Source organism: Protomyctophum bolini (genome assembly GCF_963924005.1).
Source record: "Protomyctophum bolini genome assembly, chromosome: 14".
Classification (NCBI taxonomy): Eukaryota; Metazoa; Chordata; class Actinopteri; order Myctophiformes; family Myctophidae; genus Protomyctophum; species Protomyctophum bolini.
The window spans coordinates 16,347,893-16,369,741 of record NC_137875.1 but is presented as its reverse complement, the minus strand read 5'-3'; the positions used below and the strand labels follow the sequence as shown (position 1 = coordinate 16,369,741).

General features: G+C 43.9%; 2 protein-coding genes across 4 annotated transcripts in view; both read right to left on the bottom strand.

The window, feature by feature from the left end:
• ttc7a (tetratricopeptide repeat domain 7A) overlaps positions 1 to 21,849 on the bottom strand; it is a gene marked incomplete at both ends in the record, with an annotated part of 101,544 nt that overhangs the window by 17,341 nt on the left and 62,354 nt on the right.
• On the bottom strand, positions 12,073 to 21,426 carry LOC308328426 (uncharacterized protein). 3 transcript variants are annotated; one of them, XR_013965292.1, is made up of 7 exons: positions 20,109 to 21,426; positions 19,799 to 19,939; positions 19,414 to 19,482; positions 14,606 to 19,271; positions 13,697 to 14,424; positions 13,085 to 13,440; positions 12,073 to 12,893 (listed from the first exon to the last, which is right to left on the bottom strand). XR_013965292.1 is itself a non-coding variant. In XM_080782242.1 (5 exons), the coding sequence occupies exons 1-5, from the start codon at positions 20,474 to 20,476 to the stop codon at positions 19,254 to 19,256; spliced, it is 429 nt and encodes a 142-aa protein (XP_080638368.1). In that variant the 5' UTR covers positions 20,477 to 21,426; the 3' UTR covers positions 18,187 to 19,253. The 3 variants fall into 3 exon arrangements, 1 of the variants encoding a protein (XP_080638368.1); XR_013965293.1 differs by having other exon boundaries at positions 19,799 to 20,249; positions 20,417 to 21,426; XM_080782242.1 differs by lacking the exons at positions 12,073 to 12,893; positions 13,085 to 13,440; positions 13,697 to 14,424 and having other exon boundaries at positions 18,187 to 19,271; positions 20,109 to 20,249; positions 20,417 to 21,426.

The following is a 21,849-nucleotide window of genomic DNA, read 5'->3' as shown; positions in this document are numbered from 1 at the left end:
CTTTGCAAGTGCTTTTATTTTTATGAATTAATTTATTTTTTACATAAAATAAGGCTCTTATGTGTGGGACATGTTTTTTCCACTTTTGTCCCTCATCTCAAGAATGAGTGAGCTATCTATTTTCAGGTAGATTGTTTTATTTTACTCAGTCAGCCATATCACTACTCATTTTTTTTCATGAAAAAGGTCATAGCTGGGTAATCTATTTTCAGGCAAATTGTGTTTATTGTATTTTATTTTACTCAGCCATAACAATTTATTTTCTGTTAACCAACTTGCTGGCTGGCAGGCAGGCAGACAGCTACTCATAGACAGGCAGACAGACAGACAGCTACTCATGGAGGATTGGACAGGCAGGCAGTCAGACAGCTACTCATAGACAGGCAGACAGACAGCTACTCATGGAGAATTGGACAGGCAGGCAGACAGCTACTCATGGACAATTGGACAGGCAGGAAGGCAGACAGCTACTCATAGACAGACAGACAGCTACTCATGGACAATTGGACAGGCAGGAAGGCAGACAGCTACTCATAGACAGACAGACAGCTACTCATAGACAATTGGGCAGGCAGGCAGACAGCTATACTCATAGACAGACAGACAGCTACTCATGGACAATTGGACAGACAGGCAGGAAGGCAGACAGCTACTCATAGACAGGCAGACAGACAGCTACTCATGGACAATTAGGCAGGCAGGCAGACAGCTACTCATAGACAGGCAGACAGACAGCTACTCATGGACAATTAGGCAGGCAGGCAGACAGCTACTCAGACAGGCAGACAGACAGCTACTCATGGACAATTGGACAGGCAGGCAGACAGACAGACAGCTACTCATAGACAGGCAGGCAGACAGCTACTCATAGACAGGCAGACAGTAAGACAGCTACTCATTGACAGACAGACAAATAACTACTCATGGACAGACAGACAGACAGGCAGGCAGGCAGGCAGGCAGGCAAAGAGCTACTCATGTTATGTTATTATGTTATTATAACAGCTACTCATGTTATGTGCAATAATTTGTGCAGTTATGGAAACAGCTCTTTGTGTTTATGCAAGAAAATGTAACACATTTATTTATTTACATATTGTGTGCATGCACATTGTACTTTGATACATTTTGCGAAAATAAAGCAATTGAAAGAGAGAAGTTATCAAGTATCATTAATGTCGTAATTTTATCTACTGGCCCCTGGCCCCTTGCCATTTTTGTAATGTGGCCCACAGGTAAATCTATTTTAGTATCCCTGCTGTAGGGTATTTCATTTCACTTTTGTCTTTTTGTCTCCTTTTTGTGCGCCTCTTCTGTGTACCACCAGGGGGGGAACCTCTGGTTTAGCTAATCTGAAATGGAATGCCATTGCTGAATGGGTCACCACTCACCTGGGAGAGGTGCCGGTGAGCAAGTCGCCATAACTGCCTTAATACCCACCTGATCTTCTAAATCATGACAGTTTTCTGAAAAACCTCTGTTTCTATGTCAGTGGTTCTCAAACTATTTCATTTCAAGGACCCCCAGAAACTAGGTATAATTGGCCGCCGACCCCCATCTGAAAATATGTTGTTCCACTCGATCGGTGCCGCGATATGAGCTTGTATTTCTGCTATTTTTCAACAGCTGTTTGTAAATACATAATAATCAATTTTTTAATGGATAAAGCCTTGGCCTGGATGAGAGGTCGTCTCGACACAACACTCTCCAGTTGGCGTGTCGGCAGTGATTGGCCAAATCAGTGCCCCTCTCATCCAGGCTTACAGCTTACAGCCAACAGGAGGCTCTCTTTTTTTCCCCCTTTTTGCTTCCTATATGATGAATTCCTGTTCTGTTCTTTAGCTACATAGAAGTGTCTATTTGTATGTCTCTAAATGTTTTGATGAATTGAACAATGTGGACCCTGTTGTAAACAAGTGTAATGCTTGATTGGGTCGTCCACTCACAGTTGGCCCCTTGGGCAGCAATCGTCTGAGTGACGACTGCTGTACACAATCCTTAAAGGGACATTTCACCGCTGGAAGAAACTGTCACTCAATGTTAATAGTATTTGTAGTAGATAACAGTAGCACAATTTGAAATTTGCACCCTATGGCCAGAAAAGGGCTGCATGGAGGTGTGACTTTGTAGTCCAGGAAGGAAGTGAGACCACAGGTTTTTGGTCATGAACATGGCTAAACATGACTGAAATATATATTTTTTTAAATAAAAAAATGTAAACATAGAGACCCCAGGTATGAAAAAGATCATTAACATGGTGAATCACATCTTGATGATCACATCAAGATGTGATTCACCATGCATGTTAATGATTTTTGTCAGACCTCCAGTTCTAGGAAACACAGAATGGGGGGACTTCTTTAAAATTATTTCCACACAACAAGGCATATTAATGACATAGTAAAATGCCCCCCCCCCCCCCCTCCATCTCTCTGTGGTTATCAGGTCCCCCCCCCCCCATCTCTGTGGTTATCAGAGGTCTCGTTTGAATAGAATCTATTTCCCTGGTTGCTAGGCAACGCCATAAAGCGCTGAGAAGGAGCAAAGTGTTATAAATAATGTATTTGCATTATCTAATCAGCTGACCCTCCCCTATAACACACGCACAGGCACAGACACGCACGCACGCACACACAGGGAGAGAGACAGAGACAAACGTTTGTTTTCTCATGCCAATACAGCCCCTTTGAATTGAGAGAGAGAGAAGTTTGTGTGTGAGAGAGAAGGAGGCGGTGAGGGAGAAAACTTATGAGACCGAAATAGAGAGAGAGGGAGGGCGAGAGAGAGAGAGAGAGAGGTGAAGCCTGAGAGACAACAGAAACATGAAGCCATGGAGAAAGGAGGGGGAGAGAGAGAGAGAGAGAGTTATAAGAGATCAGAGGAAGATGAAAGCATTATGGAATGAGAGACAGACAGACAGACAGACAGACAGACAGACAGACAGACAGACAGACAGACAGACAGACAGAGAGAGAGAGAGACAAACAGACAGAGAGAGAGAGGGAGGGTGAGAGAGAGAGAGAGAGGTGAAGACAGAGAGACAACAGAAACATGAAGCCATGGAGAAAGGGGGAAGAGAGAGAGAACGACGGGGGCATTTGATAATTAGAACGCGATTAATTCAATGAGCATAAGTCATCGTCCTTGAGTGTGTGTGTGTGTGTGTGTGTGTGTGTGTGTGTGTGTGTGTGTGTGTGTGACTTTGTGCATGCATGTGCGCGCGTGTGTGTGTGTGTGTGTGTGTGTGTGTGTGTGTGTGTGTGTGTGTGTGAGAAATACTCAAGTAAAGTACAAACACCTCGAAGTTGTACTTAAGTACAGCACTTAAGAAAATGTAGCCTATACTTAGTTACTTTCCACCACTGAAAACTAGGCAATATTTGGCCTGTGCGAAGTGGACTCCCATTTGAAGATATGTTGTGCTAGGGAGACCCGTACGGCCGTACAACATTTGTATCAAATGTTTTCTTTCCTCATTCTTTCAAGATTTATTTGAAAATGGCAGATCTAACAAGCTTGTACAGTACATCTATCTTGAATCTATAAATGCACCAAGTCTCTGTATGTCTGTGTTCGTATATGGCACAAATCTTTGAATATATTCTTTCAGAGCGAACGTTTTTAACTCAAATCTTTGCTTCTGGAGGGTCCCTGGAAGTACATATTTTCAGATGGGGTCGGCGGCCAAATACAGATAATTCTGGGTGTCCTTGACATGAAAAGGTCGAGCACCACTGACATAGAAACATGTTTTTTTTTCTCCAGAAATCCATTAGGATTTAGAAGCCCTTTTTTTTATCTGCCTCGGGTCTAAATGGATTAAAAGCGGTTAAACTGATAATAATAATACTGGGGAGCACCTTTGAACCATCTCACGGTTCTGAGAACCACTGTATACTAAACTACACCACAAATACAGAGTTACAGACTAAACTACACCACACATACAGAGTTACAGACTAAACTACACCACACATACAGAGTTACAGACTAAACTACACCACACATACAGAGTTACAGACTAAACTACACCACACATACAGAGTTACAGACTAAACTACACCACACATACAGAGTTACAGACTAAACTACACCACACATACAGAGTTACAGACTAAACTACACCACACATACAGAGTTACTGTACTAAACTACACCACACATACAGAGTTACAGACTAAACTACACCACACATACAGAGTTACAGACTAAACTACACCACAAATACAGAGTTACAGACTAAACTACACCTCACGTACAGAGTTAGACTAAACTACACCACACATACAGAGTTACAGACTAAACTACACCACAAATACAGAGTTACAGACTAAACTACACCACACATACAGAGTTACAGACTAAACTACACCACACATACAGAGTTACAGACTAAACTACACCACACATACAGAGTTACAGACTAAACTACACCACACGTACAGAATTACAGACTAAACTACACCTCACATACAGAGTTACAGACTAGAGTGTTCGTTGATTCCTTCTGAGAGTGCAAAGACTGACCCATACAGTACACTGTAAGGGTTCCATTCATTGAACCAGTTCTGTATTTCTACACTGACATGGCGAGCAGTCCCACAGGCCAACAATAACGCACCGTATTATACTGTACTGTACATGTTTAGGTGAGCTTCATCCCACATCTAAAAATACATGGAATTCGGATGGGAGTGTGTGTGTGTGTGTGTGTGTGTGTGTGTGTGTGTGTGTGTGTGTGTGTGTGTGTGTGTGTGTGTGTGTGTGTGTGTGTGTGCGTGCGTGCGTGCGTGCGTGCGTGCGTATACCCACTGAATGTGTTTTCTTACCCCATTGAGCCTGATGGTGTCTTGATGTGTATATATCCACACCAAAACACACACACACACACACACACACACACACGTGCGCAGTGCGCACACACCAGTCAATAATTCTGCACCGCGGCTCTTTCACTGCCACACCCTCCATCATCCTCCATCCAAAAATACTTCAACCGGCAGCTGATCCTAACTGTGTGACTCACTCCTTCTCTCTTCTCCTCAACCCCTCCTCACCCCACCGCACGCACGCACGCACGCACGCACGCCCGCACGCACGCACGCACGCACGCACAGGCAAACAGCAACGTACAAAAACCAAAGGGGAAGCCATACAGCTGCAGGTGAACTGGAAAAGGTTGATGCAGAGAGAGAGAGAGAGAGAGAGGGGGGGGGGGGTGAAAGACAGAGAGAGAGAGAGAGGGGGGGTGAAAGAGAGAGAGAGGGCGGGGGGGTGAAAGAGAGAGGGGGGGGGTGAAAGAGAGAGATAGAGAGGGGGGGGGGGGGTGGAAGGAAAAGAGGAAGGGGGGCAAGCTAGAGGACCTTACACTACTATAAATGCGTCACATTGTGAGCTTTGTCTATTTTCAAATGGCCGAAACAGCATATAGGGCAGAATTGGTTAATGCATGTTTTTGTCATGTAAACTGTGTACTGTGTACTTTTATTTTATTGTGTAGTTATGTTCCTGGTGTTTCCTGTCTGCTCTATGTGTTGCTACCCGTCTTGTCTCACCAGTCTGTAATTGCATTTGTTGTTCACCTGTGCCCAGTTAAGTCTCAGCCTATCGTGTGTTGATTGTAGTTTTGTTGCACCTGTGTCTAGTCTATTTAAACCTCCCAGTTTTCAGTGTTACCTTGGCTTGCCAGTTTATAGTTTGTTGTCACAGTGTCCCATGGCTGAGGGAAGTAGGGGTGCTTGAGGGGCTGAAGCACCCCCCCCCCCCTCGAAACAAGGAGAAAAAAAAGGAAATTAAAAAAAAAATATATGAATAATATAAATGTCACGGGGCCGAGCTCGAGTCTACCTGCCACGGCCCCTGCACCTGCAGCCATGAGCCAGGCGACTGCCGCTATTACCCTCACGTACATAATGATATTCTGGACAAGTAACACGTTGGATATACAGTAACTGCCATGATGAGGGAATTAACCACCCCGGAGCGCAAGAGCACATTGGGTTTAAGGTAAAGCATTTACTATTTAACTATATTATTTCTCCAATAGTCACTATTGCAGTGAGAAATAATATAGTATTTACTAATTACTATGGCTGCCGTGCCAACTGAACTGCTGAATGCTGCTGCAATTTAATGCTAGATATTCAATTCTGACGGGGAGGGATCTATGATGAATGATGACGATACAACACCCGGGTCGCCGAGCCCAAGTGCGCTGCGCTGTCAGCTCGTCTGTTGTATAATAGGGCTATAATTTATATGTTTTGTTTTGATATCAGCGCCTTGCCAATGTCATGTGTAGCCTAAATAGGCCTATGCCTTTTTATGATGCATTTTGTCAGTTTGTTCATATAACTTGAGTGTGGAGAGGGAAAGTAAAAGCCACTTTTCCGTGTGAAAATGTGCGAAAACGCACGTGCACGAGGCACATGCACGCGCATTTTTGCGATACTTCCCGCGGGCCTGCAGTGTCCTGCCCTGGTATGTCCTGTCCACTGTCCAGTTGTTGTGAATTAATCATCATTGAACTTTCTGTAATTGCGTTTGTCTGTAATTGCATTTGTTGTTCACCTGTGCCCAGTTAAGTCGCAGCCTATCGTGTGTTGATTGTAGTTATGTTGCACCTGTGTCTAGTTAAACCTCCCTGTGTTCCCTTGCCAGTTTATAGTTTGTTGTCACAGTGTCCTGCCCTGCTGGTATGTCCTGTCCAGTTGTGAATAAATCATCATTGAACATTATCTGCCTGCCTGCCTGCTTGTGGTTCTGCATTTAGTCCAACACATGTCTCACCGTGACAGTTATGTTCCTAGTGTTTCCTGTCTGCTGTGTTGCTACTAGTCTCGTGTAGCCAGATAACTATTCCACAATCTCTGAATGCTATATAGTCTGGATCTACAGCTCCCGAAAGCAGAGTAAGGAAGCTGACATTTCTGTTCACGAAAATCTATTTTAAAATATCTTTAGAGATTATTTTGTTATTTCCTTTTCTGCTAAGCAACACGCTATATATGCTTGGATGATTTCTATTTATATTAGGATAAATGTGCGCGACTGTAAAGACTAAACGGAAGTGGCGAGGAGGCTCCACCTCCGCTCCAGTCTGTTGCTCCAGACCGTATGATGAAAGCATTTGGAAATTGCGAGAGGCAACAGTCTGGTAACGCAAGACTGTTGCTACCAGAGCCATCTAATAGACCTTGTCTCACCAGTCTGCATTGCAATTGTATTTCACCTGTGTCCTGTTTAGTGTCAGCCAATCCTGTGTTCATTTGACCAGCTCTGCTCCTGCCTGTCTGTTCTGCACTTGGATGTAACTAGCAACTAAAGTAACTATAGCAACTAAAGTTCTCAAATACATGTAGTGGCAAGTACAATATTTGTCTCTGAGATGTAGGGGAATAGAAGTAAAATTGTTGGAAATTGGAAATACTCAAGTAAAGTAGGCTACAAATACCTCAAAATTATACTTAGTTACTTTCCACCACTGAATATGTTCCTGCTACAGTACAGTACAGTACAGTATCCACTCCCGACCGGATCATGAACCCCGAAAAGGAATGCTTCCCAGGCTAAGAATGCGTAGCTAGAAAGCAGAAAGATGTGAGCACAACTCTCTTGTTTACACGACACGGGGTGTCTGGCTGGAGCATGACAAAACTCTGTTTGTTCTTCTGGCAGCTTCCACAGGGACACGCGGTGACTCATGGACGGATTAAAAGCACACAGTAAAACCCTCAGTGCTAGCTTAAACCTTTTAAAGCGTGCAAATGTCAACATTTGGTGACATTTATACATGAGTTACACATAGATAAATGAACACTGAGGACTTTGTTGTGCACTGTACAATTATATGCTCAACAATAGTCACTACTAAGCAGAATGTTGTGCGTCTGTCAGTACTGCCTAACCCGGGTGCTGTGCACGTGGCGTGTGCCTCTATAATACAAAGCAGCAAAAGATTATACTTGCACAAACAAATGTTGAAAAATGCATAAATGTGGTATTTTTGCCCGGTAGCCTATAGTTTTACTATCCATAATTGTCGGCTTGTCTGTCAGACAGCCAAAATGGTCTCTACACCGCTTGTTTTTGGCAGAATCCAATACATTTGTATTTTGACAACACTTTGAGAAGCAGTGGACTATAGAACAGAGGAAGGAGATTGACTATTTGCGGATGGGAACATTGTGTGGGAGGTTCAAAAACCTTTGATTTTCCAGTATTGATGACTGCTTAATCTACAGGCTATATTTGGATTGTTTGTTGATTCTCTCGGCATGTCTTCATCACCTATTGGCAATCTGTGTCTCCTTTGCTGCAGTTACTCCACCAGCAAGTGCTACAACAGCCTTCCTGCACTCGTTTCCCTGTGCTTTTTAGAGGCGGGGACGACGTGTGTAATATCGACCCTCGCAAATTACAGTCTTAACAGAATCAACCACACATAATATTATCTTCTGTTATTTTTAGTCATGTTATTTATCTTGCCAAGGCATATTTTTCAATCACACAGAAGTGTGCTTAAAATAAGTATTCTTTACAAACTCAACCACATTATGTTGAATATAGTTACAGCTAGATCCTTATCCAGCACACAGAAAACAAACAATGCCAGATGATCTAATCCTTGCACTTCAACCACTTTAACCATTATTTTATACTTTGTCATGAAAACACGTACTGTGAGCTTGCAGATCTGCAATTTTTGAGGGCCGCTAGCCCCTCCTATACACAGGTTTAATGTTTGTCTTTAGTTCAATGTTTGTTTTTAAAACTCCATTGACAATGAAGGGAAAATGTACGTCATCTTGTCCCTAACACAAACCATTAACAATAAAGAGAATAATGTTTCTCTTGACACAGTTTGTTTTACATCATCATTACATCACCTAATCATAGCAACATGAGTTGGACCTTAATATATTAGCGCCCCTCACTTCACACAGGTGTGATTTTTTAATACTAGACCGGTGCGTGGCTGTAGAGCTGGTAACGCTGGAAGTTGAAGATCCATGGCCCACCCGGCTATGCAATACCCATTGTACCCGTGTCAGAGTACCCGTTACACCCATCTGTCTGTGTCCTTTTTATGCCCATATATAGATTTCTCTGTATCTGTCTCTCTGTATCCCTTTATTCCTATATTAGTACAGGCATTATATGGGAAAAAAGGGGTCAACCTCCAACTAATTGCAAAAAAACCAAACTCAGCTGATTTTGTATCTTACATATGTCCTGAATAACATACAAAAAGTTGCCTGAAATTGTCTGAGGGGAAAGTGTTGAAAATGGCCTGTACAGTATGGCCACCATAGACATCCTATATAAGGCAAATCATTTCAAATTTTCCTTTTGCTTTAAGTAGCATGTGACATGTCAAACTAGGGTGTTTTCATGATGCCGAGTCCATTCCAAGCATTAGTTTTGCATAAAAACACTCCTTGGGCTAATAACGGCCATAGCCGTCATCACAAATGTGATGAGGTCAGCACATTTGGGCAACTTTTTGTATGTTATTCAGGACATATGTAAGATACAAAATCAGCTGAGTTTGTTTTTTTTGCAATTAGTTTGAGGTTAAATTACATTATGGAGTTCTGTGTCAGGCATGCCCAAATATGAAGTGTTGTGATGTCAGAACAGGCCAGCTCCATATATGGACCCAGTGGGCAGGGGCCCAGTCCAGAGGCCTTTTGTGGCTGTCCTGGACAACCGTGGGTCCGACCGACTCGACACCGCGGGCACAGCACTCCCTGTGGTGGTGTAGAACGCGTGTGTCAAATTTGATTACAGAAATACGTATACAGAGACTTGGTGCATTTATAGTATTAGTCCTTACCCGTTCTGAATACTGTATATGAACAGCAAATGATGTTCAGTGTGGGTAATGTGATGTAATAGATCACATTACTGATAGGGGGGGAATTGGTCTAGAATCTAGATGGTCTTGGGAAGTTGGGTTGGGCACAAAAGTAGTACAACCATTGATGTGTAAATTTGGTGGTGATATTCTGCCCAGAATGTGTCATTCGTGAGCTACTGATCGAGCCAGCGTTGGTCATTGCATCCGTCTATGTATTTTTGTCATTGTGTTCCGACGGCATGGGATCTGTCTTCCCCGGATTATAGTATTCATATGTTATGATCCAACAGATATAAAAGTGCACATAGTATTGTAACTGTTGCCAAGGCAATGCCCCGTCCGGGTGGAGTTAAACCCTGTTGTTGTTGCGTGCTAACGGTAGGCGGTTAAAAAAACGTCTCCATTTCGCCACCCCGAGTCCCCGACAGATAAGCATTCCGTTATGATGGAGCTGTTCAGTGTGTCACACGGCCACGCTGTGTGTGCACAGGGCTGTAACCTGTCGTTGTCACTGTCCAGGCTTTCAGTGTACATGTAGCTCATGTGCACGGCGAAGGAGGTGGTAGAGGAGGGAGCGGACAGTGTGGTGTCGAAACAGATATTGCGCGGAAAACTGTGTCCCAGTATTAATCAGTGTCCGTCCCAAAATGCATTTCACTGGTGACACTGTGACACAGTTGGTTTTGACGCCAATTAATTTAATTAAGATGATTGTTAGAATGTTTGGCATGTGTAATGCGGGGCAGATTGAGGTTGGAGGACAGGGCTGTGCAGCGCTATAGGTTCCGTTGTGGCGTTGTGAGGAGGCGCTTTGCTCTATGCGGAAGTGGACAGACACACACACACACACACACACACACACACACACACACACACACACATACACACACAGCGGTGCTTGAATTTAATAATGATTGATGATTTGTTTAATGTTTGAATATAAAACATCTTCTCTTCTGGTGCTCCTTGGCACAACATCTTTTGAGATGGGGGGGGGGGGGGGGGGGGGGGTCACAGAGTTGGATGTAACACTTTTTTTTATTTTTTTACTGTGCATGCAAGCATACCCACACTGAGAAGACATGTGTCCTTGAAGAGACCCAGAGCCAGCTGGCTGTGTTTCAACCTCTCACCCTCTGGGACTGCTACTCCCACGGGCCAAATATGGAAGAGACAAGCACTCCATCCACCCCACTGGCACAACCGCTCGCTCGCATGCACATCACATGCACTTACGCATGCACTCACTCACGCACGCACGCGCACACACACTAAAGCGCACATGTGCACGCTAAAGCATTAGCCTTATGTGGTCACAATTAAGGTGGCCATTGTTGCTTATAAGTCACAGAGGCATTATCTACGCTTCGGAATCACTGTGGGGACCACATGCATGTCCTGTCCCTTTGTGTGTTTGTTTGTGTGCGCATGTCTATTGTGTGTGCGTGTTTGTTTGTTTGTGTGCGTGTCTATTGTGTGTGTGCGTGCCTGTGTGTCTGGCAGTGGGAGTCTTGGATTTAAGGAAAATCCGTCTGTAGTGTCTTCACCATGACAACAGAAACAGGTCAAAGGTCAGAGAGCTGCTGTGGTTAATCCAGCAGATCAGCTGGGAGAGGGAGAGAGGGGTCTATTAAGTGTGAGAGAGTGAGAGAGAGAGAGAGAGAGAGAGAGAGGAGAGATAGACACAGTCTATAAAGTGGGAGGTGGAGAGATAGAAAGAGAGAGTGAGAGCTGGACAGGAAAGAGAAAGTGTGAAGGAAGGATGAGAACAGAGACCAGAGGAATGAGGGAGAGAGAGAGAGGGGGGGGGGGGGTGGTGAGGAAGGAGGAAGGCACCCGTCCCAACACAGTCTTGAACTACTAGCACTGCAGGCCACACGCCACTCAATGGCTGGAATACATTTAGAAGCAAACCTGTTTCCCTAAAGCCTCTTTAGCCTATACACACCTGGCGGCAGTAGTAAAACCATTCGCAGAGAAATGTGTGATGTGAGTGGTGACTTTCTTCATCTCATTTAAATATAAAAACTTTGAAATTACTGTATGTTTAGGCCTATTTCAGTATAAAAAAATAATAATATATATATACTAGAATTTCGCGGGCCTTCGGCCCGCTCATCCTAGCGGCGCGCAGCGCAAATTGGAGGAAGGAAATTGTGAGAGGTAGACAAAGTCACAACATTTAAAATGTTGGTCTCAGTGTATTTTTTATGGAGTCTGAGTGTATTTGTAGGAAAGAATTGTCATGGCTGGTTCTTGCCTTGACAAACATTCGGAGCAGGAGACGTGCGAAAGATGAACAATATATGATTTATTAAATAATAGGCCTATATAAGGAACTAAAAAGAACTGCAGTACTTAACATAACAAATTATATGGAATGTGTAGTCAGTGAGTCAGTGGTGTAGGTGTAGTGTATGGATGTGTGATACATGGTGTGGTGCATGTGTGGATGGAAAGAACAATCAAACATAAAGGAACGGAGGCATGGAGGCTAATGAAGGGAGTGGAGGCAGCAGGTGTGGCTCCTCTGGATCTCTCTTCTCAACTGGGATGAGTGTGGTATTTATGGCCTCTGGGAGACACCGGGCCCAGGTGCTCTCCCATCAGCCATCGGGCCAATGCCCTACCCAGGCTCACCTACAGGATGAAAGTTAGGCAATAGGCAGGCACATCCACTACTCAGTATGTGTGTGGGGTATCACACTCCCCCCCCCCCCCTTAAAGTCGTGGTCCCAATAGGAACCATGACTGTCCATTTATCCTACATACATTTACTATACATGAAATGAATTAACATGTTACATTTTACAATTAAGTGCACTATATTCATCAAATGTATACCTACGGTTAATTAACGAAAATGTCCCACTAATCAAAAGATTTTACATTTTACAATGAAGTGCACTATATCATTTTTAACATGTTGTTAAAGGAACAATTATATTGGGCAGCTGATCCAGAGGAGGGCGTGGAGGAGTGGGGTGATGTGGAAGGGGTGTTTCTGGTTCCAGAGATTGTCATGGTTGAGCTTGTAGAAAAGGAGACAGAAAGGTTTGTCAGTAGAGCCTGCATAATGGGAGAAACATGTCCACCAGGGCAGACGTGAAACAAAGGATAGTGATTTGTTTGATCATAATCATGTTCAGGTTAGCATCAGTTTTATATTATTCAGAAATGACATGTGTAGAAATGACATATGTAGCAATGCAACAGCCTTACGTGAATGGGGATTGTAGGGCCAGGAAGCACAGCGCGAAGCAAGGCTTGAAAAACCACATTGGTAGTATGATGTTCCGGCTGTCTTTCTTTCTGCTTTATGGCATAGGTGAGAGCTTCTGTGGGAGCAAAGGTTGACAAAGTCAAAACATGTAAAATGTTGGTCTCAGTGTATTTTTAATGGAGTCTGAGTGTATTTGTAGGAAAGAATGTTAATGTTAACAGTGAACGCAGTTGTTGTGGAAAGGCCAACTTAGTAAAGGAACACTTATATTGGCCAGCTGATCCAGAGGAGGGCGTGGAGGAGTGGGGTGATGTGGAAGGGGTGTTTCTGGTTCCAGAGATTGTCATGGTTGAGCCTGTAGAAAAGGAGACACAGATAAGGGATGACTCAAGCACAAAATGTGAGTGTTAATGTTAACAGTGAATAGTAAAAGAAGCTGCAGTTTTGGTCAGTAGAGCCTGCATAATAGGAGAAACATGTCCACCAGGGCAGACGTGAAACAAAGGATAGTGATTTGTTTGATCCTAATGATCTTCAGGTTAGCAGCAGTTTTATATTATTCAGAAATGACATGTGTAGAAATGACATATGTAGCAATGCAACAGCCTTACCTCAATGGGGATTGTAGGGCCAGGAAGCACAGCGCGAAGCAAGGCTTGAAAAACCACATTGGTAGTATGATGTTCTGGCTGTCCTTCTTTCTGCTTTATGGCATACGTGAGAGTTTCTGGGTTACCCGTCCTTGAGCTGGCAACATAAAGCTGTCCGTGAGTGAAGACAGGGGACGAAAGCCAGACCCCCACTCTTGTAAGTGTGTGTCCTTGGGATTTGTTGATGGTGGTGGCAAAAGCGGTGCGGACTGGAAACTGCCGTCTGGCCCACACAAAGTAGGAATGTTAATGTTGAGGATCAGCAATGAACTTGATTCTAGGGATCAGGACTTCCTTTTGTGTGGCTGCAATTTTGCATAGCAGCAGTTTGTAATCAACATGTTAAATTGTACAATTAAGTGCACTATATTCATCAAATGTATACCTGAGGTTAATTAACGAAACTGTTCTACTAACCAAAATATTTTACATTTTACAATCAAGTGCACTATGTCATTTTTAACATGTTAGATACACTACTACAATACTTCAAAGTGTAAAACACCCTTAGAGCCCTGGCCTTGCAACACGTGGACCCTCCTCCCCCCCCAACAGTGAACACAGTTGTTGTGGAAAGGCCAACTTAGTAAAGGAACAATTATATTGGGCAGCTGATCCAGAGGAGGGCGTGGAGGAGTGGGGTGATGTGGAAGGGGTGTTTCTGGTTCCAGAGATTGTCATGGTTGAGCCTGTAGAAAAGGAGACACAGAAAAGTTTTGGTCAGTAGAGCCTGCATAATGGGAGAAACATGTCCACCAGGGCAGACGTGAAACAAAGGATAGTGATTTGTTTGATCATAATGATCTTCAGGTTAGCAGCAGTTTTATATTATGTGTAGAAATGACATATGTAGCAATGCAACAGCCTTACCTCAATGGGGATTGTAGGGCCAGGAAGCACAGCGCGAAGCAAGGCTTGAAAAACCACATTGGTAGTATGATGTTCTGGCTGTCCTTCTTTTTGCTTTATGGCATAGGTGAGAGCTTCTGGGTTACCCGTCCTTGAGCTGGCAACATAAAGCTGTCCGTGAGTGAAGACAGGGGACGAAAGCCAGACCCCCACTCTTGTAAGTGTCTGTCCTTGGGATTTGTTGATGGTGGTGGCAAAAACGGTGCGGACTGGAAACTGCCGTCTGGCCCACTCAAAGTAGGAATGTTGAGTATCAGAAATGAACTTGATTCTAGGGATCAGGACTTCCTTTTGTGTGGCTGCAATTTTGCACAGCAGCAGTTTGTTGTTGAGGGTTCTCAGGAAAAACAGTTTGGTGCCATTGCAGAGTCTGAAGTGTGATTTATAGACAATTAAAGGAGTTCAGTGTAAACAATGTTGTCAGTTTTGCCCTCATCATTATTGTCTATTAAAACTTTGACAGCACTGGCTTTCTTTCCCCTAGAGAAGGCTGTGTACAGTTGGCCATGTGCGAACACAGGCTGAGGCAAGTAGATGCCAACTCTGTCATTTTCCTGGCCCTGACCTTTATTTATGGTAACGGCGAAAGCTAACCTGACAGGGAATTGTCGTCTGATGAAGGTAAAGGGAAACTCCTCACCTCTGTCATAGTGCGGGATCCTTGGAAGGAAGATTCTTTCACCTCTGTTTGTCCCTAGTGCAATTTCACACTCAAGTACTTTGTCCATCATCTGCACCAGCACCATTCTGGTGCCGTTCTTGAGAGTGCGGTCGCGACCTGATTGCAAGTTTCTTAGCAGCATGACAGGAGCTCCTAGTTTGAGCTTCAGGTTATGGTCAGGGATTCCAGAGGGTGTTAGTGAGTTGAGGAATTCTATAGGCAGAGAATCCTTGTAGTTGTCCTCTTTAACTGAGTCAGCTGAAAAGTAGATTTTCTCTTGTCCAGGGAACTCAGCTAAGCACCTGTTGTTGATTTCGCGTATGTCCTTGTTTAATGGAGTGTATACAGTGCCTTTAAGAAGGTTGTCTTTGTGGACACAGCCATTGTGCAGGTCAGGAAAGGTGTTTGAAATGAGAGTATCCATATCCTTTACCAAGTGCTGTGGTGGAATGTGGACTTGAATGGCAGTATCTCCATGTGTGATTTTGTCTTCCCCCAAGTCCAGGAGGTAGTTGGCAAACTCCCTCTCAGCTATGTCAGTCCTCATGTTGAAGTGTAGTTTGTGTTCTTTCATGAGAGGATAGAGTGGAGACATTTGGATGCAAGCTCTAACAATTTGGGCTCTGCTTGCTCTCTTGATAACGGGGAGTGTCTGCCTAGGGTCTCCACCTAACAGGACAGTTTTGCCACCCCAAGGTTGGTCAGAATGCATCAGGTCCCTCAGTGTTCTTTCCACGCACTCTACATTGAAGCGGTTAACACTGAAGATCTCGTCCCAAATGATTATGCTGCTTTCTTTGATTAGCTTAGCCAGGGAGGACTCAGCTTTTATGGCACAGACGGAGTCTTCAAAGATAGGGATTGGTATTTTAAATCTTGAATGAGCTGTCCTGCCACCCTCAAGGTTCTGAGCAGCTAAGCCTGTGCTGCCAACACACAGCACAATGCCATTCTGTGCTCTAATGTTGGCTGCAATGACCTTAAATGTAAAGGTTTTGCCATAGCCTGCTGGGGAGTTGAGAATGAATTGTCTTGTGATGGTGTCCTCTTTTGGTGCATTCACTGCCTGATAAACCGCCTGGCAGAGTGCCATCTGTTCCACATTCAGTAGAGGACTAAGCAGCTGTACAATTTCTTCTTGTTCTGTGTTGTTGAATCTTTCTGATGTGAAAATTTGTGTCAGCTTTTCCTGCTCAGTTAGTGGTGTTGGCTGTGGCATGTCCGTGTAGTTGGATAGACGATTTCCCATTTGTGAGAGCTCATCATCCAGTGCAAGTAGTACCTGGTTGTGGATAAATGCCTTGTCTACTGCATCTGTAGGGCACATCTGTGCAGTGGCTTCTGCATGGAGGAAGTCATCACTGAGCTTTTCGAAGAATTCTTCAAAGAGGTGTTTGGGCTGTGATGGGTGACAGTATTGGAGGATGATAGCAAAGGTTTCTCTGAGTTTTCTTGAGGATGCATAACTTGAGACTTCATGCATGGCAGTGATCCATTCTCCATCGTCCTCCAGCAAGCCCATGGCTCGTGCTGTGTCTTTGAAAGTTGTGTAGTGGTTGCCCTCATACACTTTAAGGTCGTCATAGCTTGTTGGTCCCCTGATATGAGCCAGGAGCATTTTTAAGTAGAATCTTTCTCCCTGGAGTACTGATACATTGGACATCCTTCCTATTGTCGTTGGAGTGTGCGTGTGCGTGGATGTTGGAGATCTTTCCTTCCACATGTGGCTGTTTGAATTCCAAGTGTAGTGTTCTGGGATGTCCATGTACAGATGTTGCCTTGCGTGATGGTCACTGACATTTAGCTGGAAGAAGGCCAGTAATGTAGTGGGTTTGGCTGCTGTCAGGGCCTCCTGTGCATGGCCTTCTGTGAAGATGACATTTTGTTGGCCTTCTGTGTGGATAGCGAGACTGAAGACAGCAGGGACTCTGTGCTGGATTTTGTACTCCATTGTTCTCCAGTGTGCGTCATGAGCATCAATTGTCCTGGCATTGATGAATCTGGAAATCTCATCCTTATCTTCAATGGTGACAGTGCCAACATCAACTCCCTTATGGATGTACTTGTAGAGGTACTTGATGGTGTGAAAGGAGCCGACAAATTCAACATTAATGTGGCACTTGTACTTCAGAAGGACCCAGGGGTTGTAAGGCACGACCCATCTGCTGTCGAAGGTAAAGCCGTGCTTGCTAGCAGTGTGACCGTTGATGGGTCTTCTGTACTCTGGGTAGCCATGGCCATTGTGAGGTAGGCGAGTTTCATCACAGTATGCTTTAGGGAATTTCTTGGTACAGATGCCATTGACCATGCAGGGGCTGTTGGGGTTGACTGTTCCACAGGGTCCATGCAGCATTGTTTGAGACACCAGCTCATACAGCTGTGGCTCTGTCTGTGGGTTGGGTATGTCTGCCCTAATGATGTGATCGATGTCATCAACACTCAAGGTCTCATGTAGGAGTAGGAGGATGTGAGCGTGTTTCAGTCCTCTCAACTGTCCCTCAATGGTGTGTACTCTAGCCTTCATGTTCCCAAAGACACCCAACTTAATGTCTTTGAGGAGGTTATCCAAGAACCATTTGAAAACTTTGTTAACAATGTCTGGTCTGTCATTGGGCTGCTGTCCTGGAAAGAGGTTTTGCAGAACACCGTCACTCCGTGGGTTTGCAGTCATGGTGATGAATAAGTCAAAGTTCTTGTATCTGGCTGCTATTGCAAGGGCATCAAGATAGTGCTTGTACAGGTATCTGGGGCTCCCAGTGTGGCTAGCTGGAAGAATGATGCGTTGACCAATGTGGGCAGCCTCAGTCTGTCCTGGCTGGGTTTGTTGAGTAGCCAGGATGTCAGACAGACCTGAATACTGATGTACCCTGTATTTGTCTTGCAGTTCCTTCCTCCTGTAGAAGATCATCCGGCAGCTTTCTATCTTGCTGTACTGATCGCAAAAGTACTCTTGGCCAAGTCTCCCCGACCTCAGTAGAGTGTTGAAGGAGGTAGTTCTGGGATGCATGTGGAATCGGAAGAATTCTTGAAGGCTGACTTTTTGTGTGGTTGAAGTTGCATGAACTTTCATAATGTGATTATCAATGCTGTAGCCGGCATCTCCATGTGGCAAGATTATGGGATAGGCGGTTGGATCATACATAGGATGGAGTGCATTGATTCGTGTTGTTTGTCTCTGATTAGGTGCATTAGCTGCAGTTCTGTAGAGTACAACATCCCTCGGCTGTGTTTGTTCCCCGGGTGCCAGAATAACCACATTAGTCACATCTGGATTAAGATGACGTTTGTGTGCTCCCTGTGAGCTTTTGGCCTTGAACACAATGGTGAAGTCCTCACTTGGGTTGAGGTTGAACATTTCCGCTCCGCTCTTAAAGGACCTGACTAAAGGATTAACTGTTTTCAGGGCATCCTGAATCAAGGTCAAAGTGTCTTCCCTAACTCCATCTCCCCTTGCGTGATGAAGGCGGTTCTTAATTTCATTGTCTTGGTCATAGACAAAGATTTGTGAGTATTTGGGTTTGTGTGTGTTGTCAGGAAAGACTGCTGAGGGAGTGAGGTGGTACATCTGGCCACTCATCTTGAATGGTTGTGGGCCACGTCCTCTGAAGTTCATTTTCGTGCCAGACACAGACTTAGAAGCCATAGAAACCAAGCCATTGTACTGTCTGATGTTGTCAAAGAACTCCCTTGACTGTGGTGACGTTCTGGCAAACAGAGATGTTAGTGCAGGAGGTGGGTCCATGAATGGTTTGAGTTGAATTTGGCCATAACGGCAACAGGCACTGAAGGTTTTTTTTCCAACAGGACCTTTTGACGTCTCCCAGGGGAACATGAGAGCATGGCATGAAATGCAGACCGAGTCCATCCTAGGTGTCTGTAATGGATTGCTGTGTGTAAGTAGTTGAGGTGGTGTCCAGGCTTTTCGGAAGTGTGTTGTCTTTTGTCTGGTCATGCGTGATTGTGGTTCTGTGAAGGTAGATAGGAGAGTATTAATGAGTTATTAGAAGTGATGAGAGTTGTGAAATGTATGCATGTTAGGTCATGGAGTGAATGGTTATCAGCAAAAGTGCAGTACAGGGGTAATGGGAGAAGATGAGTAGTTAGTTACCTGTGGCCAGAGGCGTTTCCAATGAGCGGGTGTGTGTCGTTGTGTGGTGGCTGGCCTCATGATGCTGAGCTGTAAAGGTAGTGGTGAAATGTAAATATTGTGTTGTTAGAAGTAATGATAAACTGCAAGTGTAGGTCATCAATGGAAGAAGTGTTATTTAATGATGGTGTTGTTGCATTAAAGTGACACACACACACACACACACACACACACACACACACACACACACACACACACACACACACACACGTATGTTGATAAAATGGAGAATAGGAAAGTGCATGCAAGCACAGAAAGATAACAATGCACGGGCTTGAAAACTATTAAACACAGACAGAAGTTGTCAGAAGCACACACATGCAACATGTTATGAACGTGTGATTACCTGTTTCTGGTGCTGTTGCGTGAGTGGAACGCTTCCGTTTGGCGTTGCGTGTATCTGCTGAAAGTGATGTGCGTTTTTTTCGTGGTCTGATGTGTGTTTCTGGGGGTGATGTGGTAGTTGTCCTGTCCTCATGGCTGGGAGCTGAGATGGTAGGGGAGAAACGTAAATTGTATGTAGTTATGAGAGCTAATGTTATCATCTGTGGTGCAATAGTTATGTAATAATGCTGCTGTGCATTAATGCAGTCAATTTAAATATTTGTGAAGTTGGTAAAGCACACACATGCAACATGTTATGAACGTGTGATTACCTGTTTCTGGTGCTGTTGCGTGAGTGGAACGCTTCCGTTTGGCGTTGCGTGTATCTGCTGAAAGTGATGTGCGTTTTCTTTGTGGTCTGATGTGTGTTTCTGGGGGTGATGTGGTAGTTGTCCTGTCCTCATGGCTGGGAGCTGAGATGGTAGGGGAGAAACGTAAATTGTATGTTGTTATGATAGCTAATGTTATCATCTGTGGTGCAATAGTTATGTAATAATGCTGCTGTTGCATTAATGCAGTCAATGTAAATATTTGTGAAGTTGGTACTACCATGTGGGTAATGATATTAGTGTGTAGTTACCTGTGGCCAGAGGCGTTTCCAATGAACAGGTATGTGTCCGTGTTTGGTGGCTGTCGTCATGCTGCTGTGCTGAGATGGTAGATGAAAAATGTAGATATTGGGTTATGAGAAGTAATGATAAACTGTATGTCAGTAAAATGTGTTATTGCAGAATGTCAGTAGTGCATACATAATGTAACATAGATGTGTACACACACACACACACACGCGCACACTGAGCAGGGGGGAGGTGTCACTCTCTGTGTGTCACACGCACACACAGAGCAATGCAATGGGCTGTATAGGAATGAGAAAGCAATAAGCATACATTGACATTGGCAAAGCTGAAGGTGAAATAATGGCATCCCCATGCATCAAATGTCTGTTGTGTAGAAATTCTGAATGTCCATGTAATCTGTGTTTCTGTGGTAAGGCTGCTCCAATTAATTGATGAGTCGTTATGGAGTTGCTGAGTGATTGGCAACTAATGTAGTGATAGATTAATTGAATGGGCCTGAATATATCTGTGTAGGCTGCAACAATGATTTCATAAAGCGTAGTTTAAAATAGTTTTGAACAGGCAACTAATGTAGTGATAGATTAATTGAATGGGCCTGAATAGATAGATAGATAGATTTCTTGATTTTTGTGTCATGCACCAAAGGCGTCCAGCCCACATGGGCTTACAGGACACACCATGTCATTGCATTCAATATTGCATTGTGTACAATAAACAGATATGTTTTGTTGATATTCCCTTTTTTTTTTGTTACACAAACAAAACATTCTGCCTTATTTCCCACGCCCTGCATAAAAAGTCTGGCAAAGCAAAAGTACCTTTCCTAAAACAAAATTCCAGTTTTTCATAGTCCTCCAACCAGAAAAAGTCTGCAAATGTGTTAATGCTTCATATAATGGGCAGTAAAACAAAAGATGATAGATTGAACAGGCAACTAATGTAGTGATAGATTAATTGAATGGGCCTGAATAGATCTGTGTAGGCTGCAACAATTGGCGTGCTTTGTGTGAATGGCTGTGGTGAGGTTCACTGTAACTTTTTAGACATTCCACAGCGCCAGCGCCATGGGGGAGGGAGGAGGGGCACACACACACACACACACTGGGGCCAGCGTGTAGGCATAGTGTACTGTAGTAAATATATATGTGAGGCTGCAACTAACGATTAATTTCATAATCGGTTCATCGGCCGATTATTTAAACGATGAATCGATTCATCGGATTATGGCACCTTTTTGCAATTACTTAAAAAAATTAGCTTCAAGTTATTTTAGGCATGTTGTAACTAACAATAAAGATAATAAAAATGAATACTCCTTCAAAATTAATATGTTACCCCCTTTTTTATCCAATTTGATTTCATTGCCACTCCTACTTGTAATGATACTGTAATCTGTAATGTTGACCGTGTATAGCTGACTGTCTTTCTTTCCATT

Excerpts from the sequence above, each read along its gene's own strand:
- LOC308328426 (XM_080782242.1), bottom strand. The coding sequence starts at position 20,476 with ATGACGACAGCCACCAAACACGGACACATACCTGTTCATTGGAAACGC. Across the intron at positions 20,250-20,416 it reads GGAAACGCCTCTGGCCACAG|CTCCCAGCCATGAGGACAGG; the intron begins GTAACTACACAC and ends CTACCATCTCAG. Across the intron at positions 19,940-20,108 it reads CGCAACAGCACCAGAAACAG|CTCCCAGCCATGAGGACAGG; the intron begins GTAATCACACGT and ends CTACCATCTCAG.